Source organism: Periplaneta americana, chromosome 6, assembly GCF_040183065.1.
Source record: "Periplaneta americana isolate PAMFEO1 chromosome 6, P.americana_PAMFEO1_priV1, whole genome shotgun sequence".
In the NCBI taxonomy this organism is placed as follows: domain Eukaryota; kingdom Metazoa; phylum Arthropoda; class Insecta; order Blattodea; family Blattidae; genus Periplaneta; species Periplaneta americana.
The window spans coordinates 66,792,476-66,812,270 of record NC_091122.1 but is presented as its reverse complement, the minus strand read 5'-3'; the positions used below and the strand labels follow the sequence as shown (position 1 = coordinate 66,812,270).

At 35.7% G+C, this 19,795-nt stretch overlaps 1 protein-coding gene across 1 annotated transcript in view; it reads right to left on the bottom strand.

The window, feature by feature from the left end:
* Positions 1 to 19,795, bottom strand: part of LOC138701407 (uncharacterized) — a 375,565-nt gene that overhangs the window by 110,342 nt on the left and 245,428 nt on the right. Inside the window, exon 2 of the mRNA XM_069828266.1 lies at positions 2,663 to 2,883. Within this exon, the coding sequence (XP_069684367.1) occupies positions 2,663 to 2,883 (221 nt within the window). The remainder of the gene's footprint in view (positions 1 to 2,662; positions 2,884 to 19,795) is intronic.

Genomic DNA, 19,795 nt, shown 5'->3' with positions numbered 1-19,795 from the left:
GATATGTACACTTATTATCACGCAGTACATCAAACTTAACGATATGTGTCAGAGGAAGAACAATAATTGTTTGTATGCATCTCAAGTCTAACTAGAGTAATATGTATCTAGTCGGCGATGTATGCAATGGAGGTGGAAAGGAACTGGCCACCCTATCCCATTATCTCCTAGCCTAGTTGCCTCATAAGTAGTGCCTTGTTGGCATCACTTGTGAGGTTCAAACCTGTCTCCGGACAGTTGACTAAACAACAACATTGTGTGTTATTAAAAAATCTTCTCCTTATATTTGCATGTGTATATATTTAGATGCTAAAATAATTATTATTTAAGTTTGTATCTTCACGTATAAGTGAAAATGAATTTCTTTTATCTTCTTTGCTGTATTTTTTGATATCAACGTCGAACATGAGCAAAGCGATTGCCTTATCAGTAATGTATTGAGTGGTGTTTCTGCAGTGGGAGGAGTCAGCTAGCTTTTCAAATTAGAAGTTTCCATAAGAGTAGATTCCAACGGAGGGACTCCACTGTATAAATTTCATTGTTACATTACTACAAAACGTCCTGCTTGTGATGTGGACTTCGTCAATAATGTGCCTTCCTTTTGTATTAATTGCATTATTTTTCCCCATAGATAATCGAAATCTTTCCCTGACATTCATTTAAATATAGATTTTGTAGAATGCTTGGTCTTCTTCATACAAGTCGTGGAGTTTTGTAGTAAACACACGTCAGCTACCAAGAACTAAGAAAGAAGAAGTTGCGTGTGTTTAACAACGAAGTTATGCTACAACGTGTTGAGTGTAAGCATTAAAAAAGTAACTTTTTATAGTCGTGATATTTTTACAAGTTGCTCAACTAAGAAAATTGAAATTGCGTGCTATTTTTTCAAGTTGCGCGACTAAGAAAATTGAAATTGCATGCTATTTTTTTCAAGTTGCGCGACAAAGAAAATTGAAATTGTGTGATATTTTGGCTTATGTGTAAAGAAGAAGAGCAACTAAGCAACTAAACAGTTCTTGAAAAATTCCTGCAATTTAAGTTGTTCTGCGAACCAATACCTTAAGAAGCGTCTCTTTCTTAAATCAACCATCAATTTCTCTTTCTAACACGTTGTATTGCTGGCAAGTTCTATCATTATCTACTGCAACGCTGTTGCCAAATGAACCAACATTTCGAATGCAGTAATCTCTTGAAGTAGGCCTAACAGGCATATAAGAGTACACATAATATTCTACCTAGTCACATAAAAAACGGTAACATCCAATTTATTCATTAAACCTATAGTTTCAGAATCGGAACAGGAGTAACTCTTGCAGAGGTTTCAATATCTACAAGCCATTTAGTTACACTTATTTGCCGACAGAGGGCAGAGGGACCCAACCTAGTATTCAACTGAGCTATTATCACAGTCTAGTATATACAGTCACGAAGCTTGAGTTGTGAGTGTGCTAGGAACAATAGACTGTGCCGGTGCTATTCCGCATCATCTGTAATGAGGCGATATTAGCGAACCTAGTGATGAGCAACTATCTATGGATGCATATTTACTACGTATTTAGCTTCGTGACTGTATGTACTAGACTGAGGTATTATTAAGACGCAAGAGACGAGAAATTTATTCCAGAGGTTCTAATTATTTAGGCTTGGAGGTCTTTAACATGCCGGAAAACTACGACATGGAAGATTTGCGTTAAGGATTTTTGCGTCCTAAAATTTCCATCGACCCCAGCCGGTTTTGGACCCGCAAAAATATCCAGTAGACTAAAGGTAAGCGTTCACTACATCGTATCGCACTCATCGGACGAATCGCAAGGATCGGAAAAAGACAATCTTTGCTGTAATTGTTATGTAACCGCGTACATTACATCGTATCGCACGCATTGGCTCTCGGTAAATCCGTCCACGTTTCTCGGATGAGCAACTTTTCCGATGCGTGCGATCATGGCCTTCTTTAACAAATCAATTTTAATTGCTCAACTGTTACTATTATGTTGTGCCATGTTCAGTGTCGCGCCAAAATGGCAGATGGAAAACTTATTTCGCTCGTAGAAAATTGCGAAGAATTATATAATTTCAGGCATTCCCATTACAGTAATCAAGTCGTTTCTTACATATAGGCTATATCATGTAATCAATATCTCTTTCGTTTCTTTCTCTTCTATTAAGAAGCATGAAACAATTATAAATTCTTATTCGCTAACACTCATGATTAATAGACCTAACCTCAAACTCCTCTGTTTTAAGCAATGTCAATATCGTACGTCATACTATGTTTTAAACAGCTGATAGGGAATCCGATGAGGTAGAGCAGTTACAGTGAACGCACTGCACTTAAAATATCCGTTGCGTGCGATTCGTACTAGGAGTACGATACGATGTATAGTGATGTATGTATAGTGAACGCTTACCTTAATAGAATACTTGAGTATTGTTCATTTAAGGAAAAGGAAATTCTTGTTGATCCGAAGATCTTTTACAAAATAAATATAACACGTTCTGAAATAATATTTTTTAATAAAAAATGAGTAAACTATTGGGTAGGAAGGACTGATAAAGCAACTGTTAACCATACCACTGGATACATGTTTACTGTTTGAACTTAAGACCTCGATCATGTTCTGGTTCATTGACTGTAGCCTCATAATAAGGCAAGGCACGTCACCTTTGTTGAAGATGGCAGGCTCCAGGCTGTCGAAGCGCTCTGACATGGCGGTCTCCGCCTGTGTAATAAAAGCCGTCATCTCGGAGGGTGGCACGTGTGGCATCTTGACGCGAGGCATTGCGGGCAGGGGGTCGATCTCCACCGGCGGGTGTAGGTGCTGTGTATGGCCCCCGAAGGTGGGGGCGGCGACTGCCAGCAGCGCCAAACACCACAGCCAAAACCTGCATGATAAAATCAGTCATCAGTTACGTACTCAACTCTCCGGCGTAGTTACATGATAAGATAACAGAAAGAACAATGGTGATTCAAAAACTAAAGGAAAATTTTCTATATTGTTTACTTCCAATATTTATTAATGCAGCCTGTTGAAATAAATGTTAAGTGTGTATCGAAATGTAGTAATACAAATTAGTTCTTGCTTGATGTTGTGAGGTTCATAATAATTTTATTCCTACTGTTAAATTGGTGAAGTCATTCGATCATTCCCGCCATGCTTACTACTGTTAGATGTTCACAATGCATTTCACAGAATTGAAGCTTAAAATCGTGGGTTTTTAGTTATATTTATTAAGATTATTAGTATTCTAATTGTTTCACCAGAGATACACAAAAACCCAATATTTTTAGGCTATCCACGCATGCATTCAGAAAACCATTCGCCTTAAAATAAAGATACATTTACTAAAAATTGTAACTTTCAATTAAACTACAATAATGTGAGTTTTACTTCTATCTTCAATAACACACCCGTCAACAATGGGTATTCCACTCAACACAGTAACACAGTAGTCGTTATTGCACTCCACAGAATGACAATGACTATTCACATTTATTATTAAGAAGAACCACAATGTACTCCTAATTTAAACTAATGTTCACAAAGCACTACTTACAAAACAAAACTGTCAGTTCTAAGTTCACAGTTCGTTCGCCTTGGCTAGTTCTTCTACCTCACTCACTCAAGTTCACGGTATATCGAACCCCAAGCCTTCCAGATACAGTTTACTGCACTTCGAACCGAAGACTTTCAGATACAGTTCACTGCACTTCGAACCCAAGACTTCCGGATACGCCGCACTCGCCTGGACGCTGCCACAGTTGCGGACCCACTCAAGTTCACTGCACGTCGAACCCAAGACTTCCGGATACGCCGCACTCGCCTGGATGCTGCCACAGTTGCGGACCCACTCAAGTTCACTGCACGTCGAACCCGAGTCTCGAAGGCTGGCTTCCTTGCTCGCTCGCTGCTGGTTCACTGACTAGACTGGCTAAACTGACTGACTGTTCTTCTCGGCTCACTTGCCCCTTTCATTTATTAGATTACACGTTCTCGAATGTACTGCGTCTCGTAGCTTCTACAACAATCGGTCTTCGGGAACAATCTATTTCCAGACGTTTCCCCTTACGTCCGTCCCCTCCACTCTGCGCCGGGCTCGTAGCTTCCCTTGCCGCGCCGTGCTTGAGCGTCCGCCAAGCTCGCGTTTCCTCTCCCCGCGCCCCCTTTCACCGCGGCCCAGCGCCCGCCGAAGCTCGCGTCTCCTCTCCTCGCGCGCCTCCTTTCTCCACAGACGCGCGCGAATGTTCCGGCCTGCCACTACAATATATTAAATAACTAGCCGTACCCGTGCGCTCCGCTGCACCCGTTAGAAATAAATATAAAGTAATTACATAATTAAAATAGGACATTTGATCCAAGGAACATTCGTGTTTGATAGAAGGATAAATCGTTTAATATGTTACTTAATTTAAATTGCATCCAAATAATTAAAATGCGATCAATTTGGTCCAGAGAGCAATCATTTGGTGCAATGACAATTCCTTTCACATGTTTCTTAATTTTTATTACGTGCAACCATAGTTTAATGAAGATTGACATCATTTAGATTTAATGTGTATACTTTATTTTACTTGTTATAGGTTTCCATTGAATTATGGTAATCACTTTATTTTAACCCTTGTTTTCTATGTATTCAGGAAATGGCGGTTGGCCCACTATGGTTCTGAACCCTTCAAATAACTTAAATTAAATTAAATTAAATTATATATTATATTATATTATATTATATTATATTATATTATATTATATTATATTACATTATATTATATTACATTATATTATATCAGAAGTTACTGTAATAACATTATAGCATTATGTCCATCTAGAGAAACTACACTTTCCAATGGTGAAATAATAATTAATTATACAAATCGGTTAATTTAGCTTTCGATATTACTTCATACAAACACAGAAACATTCTCTGTAGGCTATCTTTCATAGCTTTCGATTGTTGCTGTCCAAGGCCCCTTGTAGACGAAGTCATTTGTTTTTTAATTCATTACACGGCCTTAGATGGCAGTTATTTTAATTTTAAAACTCATTTATCTCATTAAATATCAGTCCTATCAAAGTTTTTCAAGGAATAAAACTTATCGAAAATTATTTTTAAAGAAACTGTTATGTAACATTTTTCACAAAAATCAATAATAAGCGAGATATTTCGATTTATTTAATTCAGGCCCCCTTATAACCCCCCTTTTAAATAATGCATTTTAAATGCCATATAACCTAAAATCTAAGTTACAACGAACTTAATTTATATTCCAATTTTCATCGAAATCCGTTCAGCCATTATCGCGTGAAAAGGTAACAAACATACATACAGACATACAAACAAAAATTAAAAAAAAAAACTATTTTCGGTACAGGGTGGTTAATTATATATGTTAGGACCAATTATTTTTGGAAAATCGAAAATTACCAGAAAAATTTCGGCTACAGATTTATTATTAGTATAGATATAATTATACTTGAAATAATAAACACATTACGTGCTCGAATTTCTTCTTACAACCACATTTGTTAACATTAACATTATGTATTAGTCGTAGCAAAATAAAAAAAAATTGAAGTCTTAAACATTTTGAACTCAATAAAAAAACTCAAACATCGTGACGATATGACCCCTGGGAATTGCCTATCCTTGATTAATAATAATTATTATTCAAATGTAAATGTTTTGAAGTTGAAGGGCGAACTTTGCTACTCTTCTGCATAACCATATCAATACTAGCAGGTTGATTTGCTGTTTTATTGCATCTATAATCTGTTTTATATTCGGCAATTTAAAAAATAAAGTGTCAAATACAGTTAGAAAATATTTGTTAACAATCTCCGCATCTGTAAATAGCTTCGTTCTACGCGTTAAATTTCTCCTATTATACATGATACGACCTTACGTGATCAATTCGTTTTTATATTGGCCTACTGTGGAGTACATTACTTTCTATTCAGATACTAAGGACATTTTAACATTTTAAATTTTTCTATCCTTTATTCGAACGTTTTGAGTACTTATTACGAAAATTTGGATGCACATATGGTGACCAGACGTCCTCTTTTGTCCGGATATGTCCTCCTTTTTTAGGCCTTTGTCCGGTGTCCGGGTGGATTTTTTAAAAATCAAGAAATTTCCTCCTTTTCGTATCTTGTATGCCTGATATTTTGAAATTATCTGATTTGACGTCTTTTTTCAAGTAACTTGCCTGTAGGTGGCAGCAGGATCAACGGAATATACTCTTTGCTAACAATCATAATAACTCTCTTTGCACCTCCTTGTTATGGTCGTTGCTCACAGGTAGCTAGTAAATCGAGAGATCGAAGTGCGAATGTAAATCTAAAAAGTTATTTTCTGTCATCTTTAATAATTATAGTTTCCTTAACATTCATATGTAGCTAACAGTAAAATCATTATTATTAAGTTTTATCATAACTATTTTGTAATATTAACGTACTCTTAAGTATGATATAAGCCTAAATCTGTAGTGCAAATATTTTGTAATAAAAGGGATACTGATGTAGATTAAAGTATAATATAGGCCTAAGCCTAAATCTAAGTACGTATTTGCTGTCCTCTTTTTTCGAACAACGTCCTCCTATTTGAAGCTTTGTGTCCTCTTTTTTTATCGATGTGAATCTGGTCACCCTAGATCCACAGTACTATAATATGTCTATTAAGAACAAATTGTTCATAACCTATTATTTTATCACGACATAATAAGCGCATAACACTACTTCTTTCTTTGTTGGCTGGTATAAAATCATGTTACTAATTGTTTGCAAAGACTTTTCCTTCCTCTTATAATTTCGCTTTTCACCTTTCGAAAAAAAAAAAACACCAGCAATATTTCAACACTGCTGAAATACTTGTAGTAACCAGACCACTGTATATTGGAGAGTATAGTCGGAGGCACCGATTTTGGCAGATGACCTCAATGACATTTCCAGTAGGCGAGCCAATGTTTTGTGAGAACTGCAAGAATGAATTGCGATAAGGCTGTCTGTCGTTGTTTATATGTTCACACTCGCCTCTTGTATCGTCATTATTAGACTAATTAATAAACACACCACAATACAGTCCGATTCATGGGAGTACAGTAAATGACTTTCGTTCGCCTCCTGCATTTTCTAAATTAAGAGGAAAAAAGCATTGCATAACCAGAACCGAGAAATTATTGCAAATGTTCATTACTTCATGAAGCGACAGGCGAAAAATAGATATGAGTTGTGTGGAACTGTCTTCATTAATAACAAACATTCAGGAAGTACGAGAATGAGTTGCGGAAGCGACAGGAATCGACACGTTGGATAAATAACCGAAAGAGTAGGTATGCTGAAATAAGGAAATACGTAATTCGATAATCTACGAGATTCCATCCGATACTGTGGATTGAGTCTCGGCGTAGCTCAGTGGTTAGAGATCCTAGTGCGTGTAACTGGGAGTCAAGAGTTCGATACCCGGCCCCGGAGCTAATTTTTCTCAATCAATAAAGTGTGGTAATTCGATAAACCAAGCAAGAAACCTCATGTTCCAAAAGTCTTAATGGAAGCAGATGAATATGAGAGCTTAATTTAATGATTTAAATCACGGGTAGCATGTGTTTACAAGGAATAATAATAGGTCACGAGAAAAGCCGTCGATTCGTTTCTTGTGTTTTTCAGTCTGAGCCTGATAGTTGTCGAGCTTGATGGATGAATTTTTTACACCGTAATAATTCGTACAACTGTCGCATCCGCCGTTAACCGATTCAAATCTTTATTTATTAAGACGCTCCCATTATCAACTACGTAACGCAAAAAATGTTTAATTTTTTCACTATCTTCTTAGTATGTGTCTGCAATTTCCCTTCTTCTCCAATAACAAACAGGGTCCTTTTTCTTAGATTAGATTAGATTTATTTATTTAACCTGGTAGAGATAAGGCCGTCAGGCCTTCTCTGCCCCTCTACCAGGGGATTACAACTATAACATGAACAATAAGATTACAATTAATATTAAATTTACAATTACAATTACAATAAAAATTAAAGTACGACAAGAATACCTGATTAATGAAAGCTAGACATTTTATCATAGAAGTTAAGAACAAAGAATATTTTTGTATTTACTAAATTACAAATTAAACCTACAATAACAAAATTCTATAGTGATGAAATTACCGGATATTGAGATATTTTGTGGTAGATTAAAAGAACTATTTACAAGAAACCATGTCTGAACGAGTCTCAATTACTGACCAAGTGCCTAGTAAGTTTGCGTTTGAATTGAATTTTATTTCGACAGTCCCTGATGCTAGCAGGTAGCGAGTTCCAGAGTCTTGGCAGGGCTATTGTGAAAGAGGATGAGTATGAAGAGGTGCGATGGGATGGTATTGTTAGTATTGTTTCATGGCGAGAGCGTGTGTTCAGATTGTGGTGGGAAGAAAGGTAAGTGAAGCGAGACGACAGGTACGAAGGAATAGAAGAGTTCAAGATTTCGAAGAGAAAGAGAAGTGAATGTAAATTTCTTTTCTTATCTAGTTTAAGCCAACCTATTGCTTCCAGGGATGGGGTAATATGATCATATTTACGAACATTGCTTACAAAACGTACACACAAATTATGAGCACGTTGAAGTTTCATTTTGTTGTCGCTGGAAAGGTCAGTCAGTAAAATGTCAGCATAGTCAAAATAGGGAAATACAAGGGTCTGCACAAGGGACTTTTTTAAGCAAGAGGGAAGATGAACATTTATCCTTTTTAGCACATGAATAATAGAATATACTTTTCTGCAGGTTTCTGTGATTTGCATGTCCCAGTTGAGATTATTATCCATGTGAATGCCAAGATTTTTCACCGAAGAACTGAAAGGGATATGCACTGTACTTACTTTAACGGGGGAAATGTCGAGGTGCTTTACAGCGTCGGTTTGCCGTTTGTGTCCTAATATGATTGCTTGTGTCTTTCCAGGATTGATATTAAGATGGAATTTCTTTGTCCATGTCACAATCGAGCTCAACTGATGAATTGTTTATAATTATAAATTGAATTAATCTACTTGATATTAATTGTACAAATTTGTATAGCTTAATGAAAGTATGCTTGTAAATTGAATTAATCTGCTTACTTTGTACTGTATATATTTGTATAGATTTTGGCCGATGAATTGTATATGCTTTAAATTGAATAGTAGTCTGTATAGCTCTATTCATAAATTGTTTGTGTTTGTAATTTGAAGTAGTTTGCATGATATGTATTATCAACTTCTGTATATCACAACTGGTTGAATTGTTTATGCCTTAAATTTAATTAACTTACTTGTTTAGTATTATACATATAGCTCAACTGATGAATGATCGTTTGCGTTTGTAAATTTAATAATCTGATTGGCTATGTATTGTATATTTTTAGTAGAGCCATCGATGTAGCTCAGTCGGCAGACTCGCTGCGCTGCTGATCCGGAGCTGCGTTCGGGCTTGGTGGATCCCCCTGTGATCTCACTGAATGGTTTCTTCCGAAGTTTTCCCCAGCCGTGGGACTGAAGCCGGATGATCTATGGCGAGTCCTCGGCATCACTTCATCTCACCCCTTTGATCTGATTACCTGGTTGGGTTTTTCAGAGGTTTTCCCCAACCAAAAGGCAAATGCCGAGTAATATTTTGGCGAATCCTCGGACCTCACCTCATCTCACTACATCTCGCCAAAACATTGTAAAAAATTGCAGAAAATTATAGAATATTACAAAATTGTAAAACTGTAAAAATTGTAAAATATTGTAAAAATTGTAGAAACTTGTAAAAATTGTAAAAATTTGTAAAAATTGTAATTGTAATATTGTAAAATTTTGACTTGTTCCACATCTTAAAGCTTCATTGCTCATGTAAGATCTATGGAATATAATGAATGATTGAATTATTTAATTAATTACTTAATTAATTAATTAATTAATTAATTAATTAAAGAGCTTGTTGTTCACTCAAAGTCAGTATTTATATTTTCAGTTAAATTACAATTTATGTCAATTTCCTTTTGCTCACATTCATCTTCACTAATCCTTTTTGTATTTATTGTTAGAAACTCAACTAATTGCTCAGAATCGCAAACTGCGTAACTTCCATGTTTCGTTTGTGAGAAAAACTGAGAAATCGATATTAATCGTAATGCAGTTTTGAATTCTTTTGCATCCGGGATTGGATTTCTGGAACGGAAAGTAGTAAATAAATTTTCCAACGTATCCTGCGTGCATCTACCTAAAATAAGATATCTGAAGTTCGCTTTATTAAGACAACTTTCTTGAATATCAAGAACTGTTTTTTGTTGTCAGTATTAAACCAGTTTGAAATGGTTTCCAACGTCCCCTTTTGCCCACGTTGATATTTTCAATTATAAAATTATGAATCACTGAGGTAAATTAAAACCGAGTTACATGGTGGTAGGCTATTGTTTATACGAGAGAGGGAATACAAATGTTCGCATGGATTTATTCAACCGATTTAATTTAAATATATTCTACGTCGAACTAAATCAGATGAATTGTCGGAACTGCAGACCGGGTTATGCTCATTTATTCATTCATTAGCTGCTTATTTATCCATTTATTCACTCATTTAACTGCTTATCTATCTATCTATCTATCTATCTATCTATCTATCTATCTATCTATCTATCTATCTATCTATCTATCTATCTATCTATCTATCTATCTATCTATCTATCTATCTATCTATCTATCTATCTATCTATCTATCTATCTATCTATCTATCTATCTATCTATCTATCTATCTATCCATCTATCCATCCATCCATCCAGCCATCCATCCATCCATCCATCCATCCAACCATCTATCTACCTATCCATCCATCCATCCATCCATTCATTTATTAATTTATTTATTCAATCATTTATTAATCTATTTATTTATCTATTTATTTGTCTAATTATCCATTTAATTCTCTTGTTATATATTCATTTTTACTCACATGTTTATCTAGCTGTATGTATTTATTTATATGGAGGGGTGAGAATGATACAGTCGTAAGCACACAGATAAAATGTTACAGGAAAGCGTATTAAAGCTACAGAATCCTATACTATTAGGTGAGGTATCATAATTTCTTCGGCGTATAATTACGTCATTTGTTCAGTAATGTTTATAATATTTTACTAGTAGCCTTCCATATATGAATGGTTCAGAGCCATAGTGGGCCAAGCGCCATTTATTAAAAACGGAGAAAGCAAGGGTTAAAGTTAAGTGAATACCATAGTTTAATGAAGATTTACATTTCATTTAGTTTTAATGTGTATACTTTATATTACTTGCTATATGTTTCCATTTAATTATGGTAATAACTTCATTTTAATCCTTGTTTTCTACGGTTTTAGTAAATGGCGCTTGGCCCATTATGGTTCTGAACCTTCATATGTAAGAAATTAACTCTCACATAAAACGATTTTTGTTAACAGTGTGCCTTTGGACTATATCTCATTCTCACTACTTTCTATGTTTGATTGGCTGAGTGGAATTGGACTTGGTATAGTTAAATTCTTTAACACTTGTGCTCAAGTGTGTAAGATAACACAAATAAACAAATTGAAGATGATGTTCCGCTTCAGGAACTCCTGGTCTCTGTTCAAGACAAAACATTTCCCTCAGTGGTGGGTGAATGGTCATGTTTCAGGAATGCATTGCCTACAAGTTCGTGATGAAAAAGTCGTGATGGGCAAATGGCAAAGCCACGCATTACAGACAAAGCTGAAGGATGCTACATCTTGTTGTCAAATAATTGTTATGAACGGTTAATTATTGCGTAATCAGGTCAACATCATAGGCATCTCGTTTCTTGCACAAACAATCATCTACAGTCACTTAAATCCAGATACAATAACAGACTTGCAATTTAAATATACCGGTACTGCAAATAGCGGATCCTTCCAAGTTCTCACCGAAGTATACAGTAAAACCTGTGTTGTACCCTAGATCATATATGCAACAGATAAGTCGGCCTTATAGGCTTTGACGTTAAAAACTTTTGTCAGGTTTACTACGCTGCCATCTACTTGTTACATAAGGAGTCACGTCATAATTCCCATTTGAATTGCATTAGCGACTGTACAGCCATCTCGTGTTCGTTTACGGCGAACGGGTGGCGATCCTGGCGGTTATTCTCTTCAAAGTGTTTTCGATTTTAACATAGCGATGAGTAATCTGTTACATATATGATCTAGGGCTGTACGTGACTGAAGGCGTTGTTGTTGTAGTTAAGTCAACCGTCCGAAGATAGATTGGAACCTCATAAGTGACACCAATAAAGCAACAGTCATGAGGAAACTAAGCCAGGAGGTAACGAGGTAGGATGGCCAGTTCCTGTTCCCCTAACTGAAGGGAAATGATTTAAATTACGTACAACTCCGCACTACGTATAAATAAGATTTGAATATGAGATAATTTTCGAATAACTAGGAATAATATAGATAAATACAATATAATATTTGTTACTCAGTCAAATGACAAATCAATGTAAAATAATGACTTATATTATATGGTCATTAAGTTTTATACACATAAATTACATATTGCAAACGTTTTCGCCCATTCAGGCATCTTCAGGCACAATTATACAATATCTCAATATCAAACTGTATAGTCATTACATTGGTGGTAATGACTATACAGTTTGATATTAAGATATTGTATAATTGTGCGTTAAGATGCCAGAATGGGCGAAAACGTTTGCAATATGTAATTTATGTGTATAAAACTTAATGACCATATAATATAAGTCATTATTTTACATTGATTTGTCATTTGACTGAGTAACAAATATTATATTGTATTTATCTATATTCATTGACAATCTGAACAATTTTCATCATGCTCTCTAAGTTAACTAGGAATAAGTTTCACAGAAAATAGTCCACACCTGTGGAGTAATAGTTAGCGCGTCTGGTCGCGAAACCAGGTGGCCCGGGTTCGATTCCCGGTTGGGAAAAGTTACCGAGGTTTTTTTTTCCGGGTTTTTCCCTCAACCCAACATGATCAAATGCTGGGTAACTTTCGGTGCTGGACCCTGGACTCATTTCACTGGTATTATCACCATCTTATTCAGACGCTAAATAACCTAAGATGTTGATAAAGCGTGGTAAAATAATCTACTAAATTAAAAAAAAACAGAACACAGAGAACTGAGAGTACTTAAGAATTCATTTAATTTGCCCAAATGTGTTTTAATCAAAAGACAGTGATTAGAATTTTAATGTTGAATATAAATGCACTACATACATTTACTATGAAATGTTTTCTTCAATCATGAAGTCTTTCTTTAAGATATCTTAATTGCAAATGTTTATATTAGACACGTTTATTACAAACCTTTTGCAATTTCACTCATATTTTTCTTTTGATTTGTCTCAACTTCTTTCATAAATCTAACTTAGTGTTCTAGCGAATAGCTGTTTATTTTGCTAGAGAGCTACTAAGTGACCTGGAACTGTTTTCAAATGTTTGGAACATGTCACATGAGAGAAAGAAGGTAAATAAGGTAGCATGTAAAGACGGAACGTGCCGGCTCTGTATTTGCCTGGGCTGCGAGACTTTGCAGTTTTATCGGTACGGGTCCCGTAACTTTAAGATCACTGATGTAAATAGGCAGTGGTCTTCACTATCACGTGTTGTATAAGTTCACCTATCCCGTAGTTGATTTTGAGGATTATAGGAAATTATTAAAATGTAGGCTATTCACAGTCACAAGGCAAATCATGTGAATTTAAAAGGCATGTTGAAACCGATAAGCTAATTTATTAATAATAACAATCAAGGTTTTATTTCATATACCGTCTATGCTTATCTTTTTAACAAATTTATTGGTTTTTCAATACTTTGTTACATATATTTTGAATTGACCACGACCACAAGGACACCTCCGCAGCACTTAACATTTTGTCGCATCTAACCACTATCAGATTTGGAATTCCACATAGACATCAACCCGATAACTACAATTGTTTTACAATTTTAAAGTTCATCATGTAAGAATTTTAACATCAATATTTTAACACTTGAATGTGGCTTATATAGCCAGTTTTATATAATAATGTAATATCGCCATATTTTTAATGTTTACTTAGAATCATGTTATTTGATATTATTTGGGTTTATTTGTATTGCATTATATGTGCACCTTTATCATACATATGGGCATCAATGGTTCTGATAATTGCTGAATAGAGCCGAAAACGTTCAATTCAAAATATATGTAACAAAGTATTGAAAAACCAATAAATTTGTTAAAAGGATAAGCATAGACGGTATATGAAATAAAACCTTGATTGTTATTATTATTAAATCAAGCGAAGTTAAAACGAAACTTTATTACGTATCAAAGCGAACAAAAATACGTGCAATTCAAACTCCATTAAGAAAAAATTCTTCTTACAATTGAAAATTAACTGATATGCAATTAAATGTATGTAATTTTGCCACGACCTGTGCATAGTTACGTACAAAACAGAGCTACGTACCTGTAACTGGGTTACAATATAACTCAGGTTCTACTGTATAAAGAAATTAGAAAATACAATTTGAAACCCTTATTTTACTTTCACGTTGTTTGAAATATTAAGTGATTTTCGACAAACCGTCTGTCTGTCTGTCTGTCTGTCTGTCTGTCTGTCTGTCTGTGTAACTGCTAGATCTAGGTAACTGTTGTTGTTTATAGCCATTTGCCTTCCAACTATTGACGGTTATGGCATTGATGAAAACGGCTATGACATTGAGGAAGGCGAATATGACATTTAGGAAGGCTACTATGACATTGAGGAAGGTTGCTGTGACATTGAGGAAGACGGCTATGACATTGAGGAAGGCGAATATTACATTGAGAAAGGCGAATAAGACATTTAGGAAGGCTACTATGACATTGAGGAAGGTAGCTGTGACATTGAGGAAGACGGCTATGACATTGATGAAGGTGGCTATGACACTGAGGAAGAACGGCTATGGCATTGAGAAAAGAGACTATGACGATGAAAAATACAGCTATGACATTGAGAAGGGCGGCTATGACATTGATGAAGATATGATATTGAGGAAGACGAATATGATAATGTGAAAAATGGTGACGATATTTTGAAAGATTGTATTGATATCGGAAAAGATAGTGACATTGAAGTAGATTGACACACAGATAAATAGTGATGATACTGGAGATGAAGAAGTGTAAAATTGCGCTAAGCGGTAGGATGATTATTACATTAATGATTTTGAGAATGATGGCATTTTAGAGTGTGATATTATGGAAGGTGATAGGGTATTTTAATGATATTGAACACGAAAATTTAATGGAAATAGTGGTAACTATTAAATCACCACGCCGACGATATTGCATATGTAATAAAGTTATCTGAATTCTGGCCAATATAAGCCGCTTTCTTCCTAAGATTAGAAATTGTATAGTGTAGTGTCACTGAATACATCCTTCTATATAAAATCGTGGATGAATACATATGTATTTCGAGCGTTCGTGATCACCGGAAGATGTCACGACTCATTCGCATCCACAGCCCGAACATGTCATTTCTTACAACAAATAACCACAGTGCTCAGACTGTAACAATTCGAAATGTTCTGAGCAAATTTACAGCCAGAGTATAATATATGTGTTTGCAAAAGAGAGAGAGAGGTGACGTGAACGAGCGAATACGCGCGAAACCTTCGACTGCTGGGTGAAGGGGATGACACCGGCATGGTTTTGGAGAAGTAGTACAGAGAGTGGAGGCACAGCAGCTGTGTTACAGTTCCTGAAGCCGAATTCCTTCTCAGTTGCTACTTACTTTATTCTTTCAGTTTACTTTCAAGTATTTAAGGTCCTTCTAAAATATAAAGTAACAGGTATTCTAGAATAGTGTGTGAATTAAGACGTTAAACCAGCATTTTCTGAGGTTATATTAGTGAAACGTCAAAATGAACACGCATCGCATTACGAACAGTCAGATTGCCGGTATTTGCCATTTTGATAAGAAACTCACTCTGAACCATGCTTCGCTCTTACGCAATCTCATACCGTACGTTACCTGACCAGACATATTTGTCGTGCGCTCTACAATATTAGTTTATTGGCTGTATATCTTTGAAGTTCATCGTTTGGGAGTTGAAAGAGTGTGATTGCATACTTTGAAGCAGGAAATTAATTTTTTACGTCTATCGAAATCATAATTGTATTCTTGAAGGAAAAATCTATATTATATAAACGTTCGTTAGTCCATGAAGAAGAGATCGCATGATGTTTCTAGCTAGCGTGTTGGTCTTCCAACCATGCGTCCCGGGTTCTATCCCCAATCAAGAGCCGTCTTCCTCATTGTCATAGTTTCCTTCCTCAATGTCATAGCTGTCTTCCTCAGTATCATAGCCGTCTTCCTCATTGTTATAGTTTCCTTCCTCAATGTCATAGCTGTCTTCCTCAATGTCATAGCCGTCTTCCTCAATGTCTTAGTCTCCTTCCTCAATGTCATAGTCTACTTCCTCATTGTCAGTCTCCTTCCTCAATATTATAGCCGTCTTTCTCAATGTCATAGTCTCCTTCCTCAATGTCATAATCTTCTTCCTCATTGTCATAGTCTCCTTCCTCAATATTATAGCAGTCTTCCTCAATGTCATAGTCTCCTTCCTCAATGTCATAGTCTACTTCCTCAATGTCATAGCCGTCTTCCTCAATGTCATAGCCGTCTTCCTCAATGTCATAGTCTCCTTCCTCAATGTCATAGTCTCCTTCCTCAATGTCATAGTCTCCTTCCTCAATATTATAGCCGTCTTCCTCAATGTCATAGTTTTCTTCCTCAATGTCATAGTCTTCTTCCTCAATGTCATAGTCTCCTTCCTCATTGTCATAGACTCCTTCCTCAATATTATAGCCGTCTTCCTCAATGTCATAGTTTTCTTCCTCAATGTCATAGTCTTCTTCCTCATTGTCATAGTCTCCTTCCTCATTGTCATAGTCTCCTTCCTCATTGTCATAGTCTCCTTCCTGAATATTATAGCCGTCTTACTCAATGTCATAGTTACCTTGACTGCCTGGATGGCAAAAGCGGTAGAGGCATGGCATGTCTTTATCGCCTGACCCGAAGGGTTGTAGGTTCGAGTCCCACCTCGGGGATGGATGTTGTCTACGTACTAGTTTAAGAAACCAGGGAAAAAAAACAGAAAAAGATAAACAAAAAGAAAACTTTAGGGAAATGGCTTTTGCCCGGTTAAAAAAATGAAGTAGTGATGAAATTTGTGGTGGACAAAGCAGAGAGGTTCTTTGCGGTACTCCCCTTTCCCCCCCCCATCATTTCACCAACACTCTTAAACTTTCCCTCATTTTATCTGTCATCTGAAATAGTTAAAATACACTGAGGTGAAATCTTGGGGTAGTGCGGGTTTCCGACGTGGGCCTCCGAGCTATAGCGCTCATCATCTGCGGATGGGACCTGGCTGAATCAGGTTTGAGGCAGGATGTCCCACAACAGACTCAACTACACACAATTTCTGGGACTTTTTATAGACTCCAGTTTAACATGGGATGAGCACATCGAATACATATGCACAAAGCTATCAAGAGTTTTTATATTTGTTAAAGAAATTAACGACTTGCGTTTTTCAAAATTATTTAAGATGTGCCTACTTTTCTTTCTTTCAGTCGATAATCCGATATGCCCTAATTTTCTGGGGAAATGGAACCAAAATTGGAACTGTCTTGATTTTACAAAAGAAAGCCATTAGAATTTTATGTAAATCAAACTATCTGGAACATTGGCGGCCACTTTTCGGACAATCACGGATTTTAACAATCATTAATTTGTATATATATATATATATATATATATATATATATATATATATATATATATATATATATGATCTAGTACTTTACACTCGACAAAATATCGACAATTAGTCATTAGTGGCCAATATACATGATCATGAAATTAGAAATAGTGAACAAATTAATATTCCATATTGTAGATTACACAAGAGCAACACAAACGTTTTAATTATGGGGATGAAATTACATAATAAGCTCCCAAGTCAATATTATAAATTACCAATCAAAAGCTTCAAAACTAGATTTTACAATTGGTTATTAAATAATCTTCTTTATTCTGTTGCTGAGTTTTTCAACACAAATTCGTATGAAATTGTATTTTAATAAATAAGTTTAATTGCAATTTAGTTAGTTTTCTTTAATTTAAAAGTTTCAAATTATTTCATGTTTTCATTGTATTATTTAAATTTCACTGCTTCTTTTATTAGTGTTTTTTTAATGCATTTATATGTTTTTTCAATGTATTCTGACGAAGCCTAAAACTGTATGTCTAATGGCGAAATAAATTGAATTGAATTGAATTGTTAGCGCCGAATTCACAAATGCCATCTGGGCCACCTATCGGTCTTTGACAATCGTCGTAAATGTAGGGCGAACCAGTAAATGCCCATCTAGGCCTATACTATATAGGGATACTAGATTCTGAAAGAAAAGAAACGGGACATCTAAACGAAACAGATTGGAGGGAAGGTATTGTAGAAAACGAGATAAAAGTGCTTCGAAACTTGCTTCAATCGCCGAGAGATGGGGCTGTGATTTACAGTTGCGGTCTCTTCGTATCAGTCGTCTGTATCGTACAGATCAAAACAATTGAACGAGTCAGAAGCAAAGGCGTATAAGAGCACTTTAGTTAGTTATATCATTTCCACTCTCTGTATAATTAATATTGTTTTATACATTAAGATTGTGATTGTGTTTATCCTGTATAGATTTCATAATTTTCATAATTTATTTATTTAATCTGACAGGATTAAGGCCATAAGGCCTTCTCTTCCATCCTACTAGATAGCACATATAAATACAAAAAAGAAATACAAACACTGATGAAAATGATAGATTCACTGGATGAAATGGATGGATGGATGGATGGATGGATGGATGGATGGATGGATGGATAATCCACGGCTGTGGAGTAACGGTTAGTATATCTGATCTTGAAATGAGCGAGCCCACGTTCAAATTCTGGTTGGGACATGTTATCTGGCATTCTCACTTTCTTTCTAGTCAGAGGCTAGATAACCATCGCAGTAAAATGAAGCAACTAAAAAGTTAATAAATAGCGGAAAGTATGTGGCATTAACCACTTCCCTGATTAACTCGAGTTAACTCGGTTTGCTAACTTGTGTCAAAATTTATTAACCCGAGTTAACTCGTTTGAGTCCCATTTTCGCTGCTAAGGATTATATTCCGAATATATACGTTTCCATTCTTTCATTAACCTTTTCCTCACTAGATGGCTACAGAAGTTAGTGATATTGCTATATCTGGTGGTGTTTTGTACTTCTTCCTTGGGAGGGAATTCTATGCTCATGTAGCATTCACACACAGTAGTGAGTAGATGCTAGTTAGTTTTGGCGGTTTCTGTTTGTCTTTAGTGTTTTTTGTGCTGTTATGTGTAAAGATGGCTCAAGTTAGTGATTCCGAGACTTTTGATCAGGAATATATTCCTGTAGAAGATTAGGAAATGAAACATCGGTATCAGAAGACGAAGTTATAGACCAACAAACAAATTCAATCAGTTGATGTCGCGTCTTTTCGACAGTGGTTTGAATAGAAGACATCTGGCACCATTTCTTCTGCTCCTCCGAGGTCCCCATTCCCTGAAATTTTAACATTGTTTCTGATAACGATAATTCTCAATTTCTAAAATTATTCTTTAATAATGACCTCATCAACATTATATTCGAGGAGACGATTCGGCATGCTAATAAGTGTTCACAGAATGCTGAAAATAATTCG